The sequence below is a fragment of the Pyxicephalus adspersus genome, chromosome 4, assembly GCF_032062135.1.
Source record: "Pyxicephalus adspersus chromosome 4, UCB_Pads_2.0, whole genome shotgun sequence".
NCBI lineage: Eukaryota > Metazoa > Chordata > Amphibia > Anura > Pyxicephalidae > Pyxicephalus > Pyxicephalus adspersus.
The window spans coordinates 16,462,952-16,471,398 of NC_092861.1; the positions used below are offsets into that span (position 1 = coordinate 16,462,952).

The window sequence follows — 8,447 nt, forward strand, 5'->3', positions numbered from 1 at the left end:
TATGAGTGCTGTTATAAAAAATATGTATATGTGTGAAGTAATATGAGTGAGCTCCCTGCCCCAATGTGTTCAAGAGAGGATATGGGTACAAGAAAGTATAGCAAAAAAATTTGGAGATGCCCAGAAAATATTTTTGGGGGATATAGGATGTGGTTGATGTTAATCTGAAAAAATGTGTATTTTGTGAATATAGAAGTGTGTAAGTGTGAATACAGAAGACTTGGAAGATTTTATTGAAATGTCTTTGGTATGTGAAAAGAGATGTCTGTTGGTGTTGATGTATGCCTGAGGTCAAAAGATTCTACAGAAAAGGGTGCATGTGGTGGTGGGATATTCAGTAAGGCAACATATCTTTATTGTTTCCACACCCCCTCTAATACTGTAACCTAATAAAACAGCACCCTTAAAATTGCATATTGGGGGATTTCAAAACAGGAAACAAATATTTAAAAAATTTAAAGTAAAACACTTTTATTTAGATTCCAACATTAAAATACAAGTGAAAAAAAAATCAAAAAAAAAAAATCAAACATTATTATCCCCCATTATGCAATTATAAGGACGCGGTTTTATTAAGTTATAGTATGTCTGAAGCCCTCAGAGAAGTCGACAGATTGTTCAGCAGTGTTCTCTCCAGACCCTTTTACCTGGGCCCACCACCTGGCCCTTTTCAGTAACCACCCGGCTCTTTATCAGTGGTTACTGAATAGTTGGGTCACAACACACGCTTAAAAAAATTCTGGGGAGAATACTGTTCAGTCTTACTTTTTTGCATTTAGGAACTTTAGACACAAAGTACATTGTGCTCCAAAATGCCAATAGGCGAAGGTTCAGTTCCACTCCACTCACTGGGTACAAAAATTCAAAGAACATTACAACCATATGAGAATAAGATGTGCAATAAATACCAAATATAAATGGGATGACATCACTATCTTATCCTACAACCTTTGATTACATTTAAATCTGGAAGTTTAGTGACACACAGGAGAATCTTGTGGTCTTTTCTCTGTTTGCCTTTTTATGTCTGAATGTTTCTTCTAATACAAAAAGTACAGAAAACACAAAATACGGCAATAGATAGCCAAGTGCTACCTGCAACCACAGTTTTCTACAACCATGTCCTCATACTGCTTGTAGACCACATTGTTGCCGGAGTCTATGTATAGAATACTTATGGGGCTGAGTTTGGAAGGGACACAGCAGCTTGGTGGTGTGGACTCGGGGTCCATTGAATTCATTAAGGTCTGGATTATGGCATGGTTGGTAGGCTCCAGATGGGATCTCAGAGGAAAATCACACATACCCTCACAATGATAAGCTTCATAATCCAACGGGGCTATTATCCAGTCATCCCAGCCAAGCTCTTTGAAGTTGACATGCAAAGGTTTCTTACTGCACCTTGTTTTAGCCTTCTTGCCTTGTCCTTTGTTGTGACTTGCCCTGGTCGGCAACGTCGTCCTTTTCCTTCTTCTTTTAATGATGGACCTTTGGTCAAGTTCAGGTGGATCTAATCCTTTAGGGTTCTCCATAGACTTAATTTTGTCCCTAATCTCCTTGAAAAGATTCTCCTTCCTCTTAGAATAGGAGGAGACTACCAGCAAAGCTTTTTCTGGTTCTGGTAAACCCAGGCGATTAAATCCAAGATGAGTCGGGGGTAAGTAGCTGTCTGTAAGATCAGAGACTATCTTTAAGGTAAAGCACAAAGGTTCACTAGGACCTTTCCTGTTGTCCATGGCTTTCCACACATTAAATACCTCCCATTTGGAGAAGGCAGTTGATAGGTCTGCAGAACGGGAGTCTAGAAGGATGGGCTCCTGCCAGGTGGTGGCACATGTGTAAAGGTGAAGGTGAACAACATTCCCAGAGTCTGATACCACAAGGCTGATGTTTTCAGGGGGTTTGTGTAAAATCCTTAGCTCAGCACCCACAATCTCATCCAAGGAGGACAGCGTGCTAGTGTCAAACAGGTAGTCCTGCTCCAGGAACTGAAGAGGAACTTCATCTGGAAAGGTATAAACACAGAATCTTAATACCAGCCTAGGTGTCACAGATCTCAAAACTAATAAACTTTCACCAGTGCTAGTTGTCTAACCAAGAAAAAAAATGTATTTGCCCCATGCTTTATACAGATTATAGGGCCACTGACATTGGACTCTTTCCTGAAGGAGATTACAATGTGATTAACTTTTGCAGGTTACAATGTCAATTGTCCAGTCACGGAACAATGCATTAGCAGTGCGATAAAGCTAGTGTACTGTCCAATGAGCGCACAAAGGACCCAAAAAGCTGACACAAGAAAAAATAAAGCTGGCTATGCATCCTGGTATAATGGTGTATAAACCTCAAGACCAACAAAACAGTAATAAAAATATTTTACATGTAAAGGTCCAAGTGTGAATTTAGCTGTCTGCTTGAGACCCTTTTCATACTTGTGGTGGATAACCAGCTGGTTGACTGCTCCAAGGTGCAAAGAAAACTGCTGCTGTGGCAAAGCACACTGCGGGTAAATCCATTATCGCATTGTTGCGGCGTGTGGTCAAAAGCGACTTGTTGCTTTCTAGAACCTCGTTGTGATCCGCCACAGTTGCGCACAAGCAGATGGTTCCCAACCTCTTGTATTCATTTGAATTGGAGTGTTGGGACTATAGTTGAGCTTTTACAAGATTGCTGTGGTCAACCACATGTCTAAAATGGCCCTTTAACTTGTCACTGTATCTTTTTTATTTTATAGAAGGAAGCCAAGTGCAAAGAGGGAAACGACACACTTTCATGTTTTGGCAATAGATAAATCCAATTTTAATTCACTGCTTTGACCCTTAAAAAACAGCTACAGTGTTTGCTGCAATACTCACCTTATCCACACAACTGCCCCAATACCCCCCCCCCCCCCCCCGCCCCCTTCCTGACTTACCACTCAGAGATCCAGTGCTGTTTGGCTTATTATGAACAACATCCAACATCATCCTACCCACTTCCTCTAGACCCAAGCTGCCATAGACTTTCCTTCTGTACATTATCATGAAGCCTGGGCTCCCTGTAATCCTGGATCATAACTTGGGGCTTTAACAGCAAATTGGTGTAATTCTACCTACCTGTTCTACCTTCCTACCTGCTTTACAAATAAACATTTCATATGTGACACTGCACTGTGCGGATGACTTGTTTAGTTTTGTAAAGTAGAGCTTGAGCTATCTAACTCTGTACACAGCATGCTTTTCTCTACAGGCTGTAAAGAAATAGCAATTCTTATGTTAAGTAGCTGAAAGCGCCACCTACTGGCTAACAATGGGAAGAAATAAGCAGCAATAACTCACAAATAGAATTAATTTGGATTCGTTTGTGAGGTCCTCCATAATTCATTAGCAATTCATTTACCTGCATTAAGAGGATTTTATATTTCCATAAACCTGTATGGGTATGCAAAACCCTTATAGGGAAAAAGCAAATTGGAAGAAAAATTTACTTCCAAGGGATCGTTGGGAAACAGTTTTGTGCTTTTCATTTGGTTGTAAAGTGATCAGAAATGTTAGTAAATGGAAGTACACACATGAACATCTGTCCCATCGATTGTTGCACCGGTATGTACAGTGTTTTGGGGCAACAGACAAATCAATTTGCAATCCATTGGGTCAATTGGTTAAATACAAAATTAGCAGCAAATTCTTGTGTGTACCCAGCATCACCAGCAATCATTACACACATTAAATCTAATCCCACCATACAATGATTGATGGGCCACAGATTTCATTGTTTCTAAATGTCTTCCAAAATACAAAAGTACCACACAAAAGATTTAGCTGATCCAGTTTGTTTGGACATTGGATCATTGTTCATTTCAGCTAAATTTGATTTATTAATCAAACTGCCCATTCCTTCAATCAGTTTCTTAAAAAAAAGCAGCAGCCATAAATACATCAATTTTTCTTAAGATTGACTTAAGATTTCATACAATTGTTTCAAAAGTGATGAATGATTGCTAGAGTCATCATTTCATCACTTGAACCAGCTAGCATAGTTCATTCTGCCAAGTGAACAGCTCTACTCCTTTGGTAAATCAGCTCCAATATATAGTTATAGCTATACCCGCCCTCTATTAGAAGGGTTGCCCCATTGGGGGTATTGCCCTGGACCTGATAGTGGGTCCCCAGCTCAGCAGGCAGTAATTCCAGCTATGTGTGTGCAGTCAGGTGAGGATATACAGGGGAGGTGTGAGCTCTGCAGAATGTACACACACCACAACAGGCAGAATATCTGTCTGCCCCTGACATTCCTGCAATGCTGGAGATAAGGAGCCCTTTGAAGGGTCATCTGGATTCATTTTCTATTAGATTGGGAAGAGATGGGTCAGAGCTCGCCTCATTAACCCTTCTTGTGCAGGGTGGCTGGGGTCACCATGCAGCACACTCTCTGCTTCATGCAAGTCAAGGGTGGCACAGGACTGGTTAACAGTGTGTCTTCTATCAGATTATTACAAGCCATCTCCACATACTTCTACCTGGATTTACTATACCCAGCTAATGGCTGAATTTACTGCCTGGTGCAGCCCTGCACATCCTGACCTGCCAGGGTCTGCTGGGGATTGCTGTGTGACTGCTGGGGTACCAATATGTTCTATACAATGGGATATACATATGGTCTGTAAATAGAGCTGTGATTTCTAGGGTACCTTTATGTCCTGTACACTGGAGTGTGTTTTCTGGGATGTCCTAAATAATTACTGCTTGGTTTGCCTGATTTTACTGCTTATCTAATAATCCAATACAGTGACTGCTGGGATTCACATATATCCTAAAAAACTGGGAAACATATATGTCCTATACATTGAAGTTTAATTGCTGGGGAACATATGTATTCTATACATTGAGGTGTATTTTCTATGATACCTATATATCCTATACAGCAAGATACCTGGAGGTACTAGAATACCAATGTGCTCTGACACCTATATATAAAGCCTATAAAATTAGGATTGATTGTTGGATGTGTAGAATATATATATATATATATATATATATATATATATATATATCTACAGATCCTACACTCAATCCTAATCCTCATTTTTTAGGCTTTATAAAATCATATATTTATATAAATGTATCTATATATATATATATATATTTAAGAATCCACTTTGATTTTATTCATGAAAATGGAATGCAATAAATCTGAAGGATATTCTGCAGCCCTTTACAGTGTTCCGTTTTTGATATATATATATATATATATATATATATATATATATATATATATATATATATATATATATATATAAATAAATATATAATATGTAAAACTATAGGGAAGAAGCCCCACAATTAAATCATATGTTTGAAATATAATATGCACATTATCCCTTTGCGTCTTGAAAACTAACCCGTGAAATCGCCCGATTATCCCCTAAACCTGCAGATTAAATTGCCGGGTGTCCCCAGCCCTGCACCTAACACTACAAATCCCTTTCAATGCATTAAATTCGACTTCACCCGACAATACAACAGGATAGCAAAGATCAGTTTTGAAATAAAAAAAAAAAGCCAAAACATAAATCTATAACACAAATGGCAAAATATATAGTAACACAATATAAAATAAATAGAATGTGCTATAAGATAATATTATATATATGTTTAGAGATTGCTTGTAAAATTGAAGTACTAAATTTCCGAACCTGTTGAATCGTTATATATGAAATTAAAAACAAAACTATATAGGTATATGTAACTTTGAATATTTCTGCACACTCCCATGCAGCCTGTACCTGTGCGGCAGTCACAGGTGTGCCGCACACAGCGCACCATATATGGTGATGGTTGTGACAGCTGTGGTCCTGTACAGGAGACTGATAGCAGTAGGGGAGGCTGGGGAAGTGTCATTAAGTAATGGAAGGAGGGAGGGGACACTGTCACAGAACAGGGCATTCTGCCCCTCAGGTTATCTGCAGGGGGAGAACCTGCTGGTGGGAATGGGCTGAGTACTGAAGCTCTCCATGGTGACAATGTGAGGCTTTGCAGGCATTTTACCAAAATCTCCACGATTGCAATTTAAAACCAACAGGAGGCGCATCAGGTCAAGCCAATCCCAACCACACAGGAAGAGGGGACATATGGACACAGGGATGCCTTTCTACCCCTAGGTGCAATGTTCCCACCAGAAGGAGCAATAAATGGGGAGGGAGGAGAACTCTACAGCAACCCCAGATGTCCTAGAAGAAACCTGGAATTCTCTAAATTTAATTTACTACAAAGTGCCATAAACACAAAAAAGCTAAAACAACCATTAACAAGGGCTGATCATGTAACAGCATAACACAATACAACAAGCAATACAATACTAAGCAGACATAAGAGTAGAGGGTGACCCACTGTGTTCTGGGTCTTCTGAACACACTCCACTCATCCCAATCAGAACTGATCCCTACAATTAAAATGGGACTACTCTGAGTTATAATAAATGAATAAATGCTTAAATACTGTTGTGTTGAAAATGTGATAGATATAGATATATATAAGCCCAGTATGAATATAAATATACATATATATATATATATATATATATATATATATATATATATATATGCAATGAATCATCTAACTGCTCAAATAGAGTTAGAGTAAAAGGATAAAACAATACAAAAGCATAAAACAATATAAATGTCAAACAATACCCAAAAGCTCCCAATAGGTTAGGAAAATGCCAAGCTGGCATAGGGATGTTAAAATAAAATTCACTGTTCACATTGCATGCTGGTAACACTAAATGACCTTTATGGGTTCTATTTATAAAGCAGGGAATCAGACATTCACTGGTGGAGAATCGTCCAGGTCCATGTGTTTTAATGGCAGTAATTGATTCTACACCAGGGAATGTCAGGTTTACTTTATAAATAAAGCCCTATATGTAATAGGTGAGGTTTTATGGATACCGTATAAGCACTAAAATCCACAGCAATTATTATTCTATATTACTTTATAGTACATTTTATATGGTTTTTTATATATTTTTTATATATTTTGTTATAGTACAATAAAGCCATGGCATTCTTTAAGACTCTAGATTTTAGTACATTGATATGATGAAAGGTATAAACTGATTGGTTGCTGGAGTATATACGGTATATATATGTATATCATTGATTCCATTCTTCGATTCTTTTTTATTCTTTCTTGTTCTAGTCATTTTAATACAGAGTTTCCCTGAGCACACATACCTTATACATTCATTTCAAATGACACAGATTGAGCCCACCTTGGGTTGATAAATATGTGTGTCATTGTAGCATAATAATAATAATAATAATATAATAATAATAACATATTCTATTAATAAATAAAAAGATAAGGGAATAGAGGATAGGGATAAAATCAGACATATAGAGGTCGGCAGGACCGGGAAATACCCTGGGCAGGTGTCACTTCTTCCATTGCATTGCCCTCTTTACCTATTGCCCACCTTGATGCCTATATTTTCCCAGATTGGGCTGGTCACAGGTGAATTGTAAGGAGAGTTCAGAGTTTGATAAATCAAGGCTGCTTCGATGTCTATGTCTCTGATATTAAAAAAAAATAGATTGTAGAGTATTATAGTAGATTTAGACATAGATTGGCAGTGCAGCTGGTGCCATGCCACCTGGGTACTTTGTACCTGGAAGAGTTTATGAACTTTTTCAGCAGCGAATGTGATGTATTAGGGACTGTGCTATAGGAACCCATATATACCCAGCCATCCTCAGATCCCAGACTCACCATGTCCCTGGTCCACGAAGCTTGCAATCGTGTTGGCTGCCCTGTCCCGGGTGCTATTACTGTGCAGCCCTCTGTGCCCTTTTCGGGATAGTCTCCTGTATAGAGAAAGCATGTATTCATGGGGTACCACAGTCCCCTTAGCGCAGTTCTCTTTCCTGGAGGTGAAGTGGGTATTCTCCTGGGTAGCTGGCAGTGCCCTCCTGGCAGCTCCATGCCTGTGTGCGCTGGGCAGCACTGCTGCAGCCTGGGGGCTCTGCCCAGCCCAGAGCCAGGCGCTCCACAGCCCTAGACACAGAGCGGCAGCCTTCCTTAGATCCATTTTATCAGTGCACTCTGCTAGGGAATGAGAGACTTGGAGGGGGTTTGATGACTTTGGGAACTCCCCCCGCTGCTTCCCTAAGATTGTCCTAATAACCTGCTGCGAGGGTGAGTCACACAGGGTGCGCAGCGCCCTCTGCCGCCCAACATCAGGTACTGCATGGACGATACCTGCGCCTGGGAATGTGAACCAACACTCCTTCCTGGCTGGCAACATCCTCATGATTGCTTAATGCTGATCATCTATCCATGCTTGTGTTAGTCTTTTATTTCAAGTGAGTATAGTGGGTATAGTCATACATTAGTGTAGAAGAGGGTTAAATCTCCTGCTATGTGTACCATTATTCAAATTAACATTCAATTTCTGTCCCAGGAACAGGG

At 39.5% G+C, this 8,447-nt stretch overlaps 1 protein-coding gene across 1 annotated transcript; it reads right to left on the bottom strand.

Moving 5' to 3' along the window:
* Window positions 1-228: 228 nt before the first annotated feature.
* On the bottom strand, window positions 229-8,067 carry GDF7 (growth differentiation factor 7). The gene is made up of 2 exons (XM_072407488.1): window positions 7,749-8,067; window positions 229-2,005 (listed from the first exon to the last, which is right to left on the bottom strand). The coding sequence occupies exons 1-2, from the start codon at window positions 8,065-8,067 to the stop codon at window positions 1,092-1,094; spliced, it is 1,233 nt and encodes a 410-aa protein (XP_072263589.1). The 3' UTR covers window positions 229-1,091.
* Window positions 8,068-8,447: the final 380 nt, after the last annotated feature.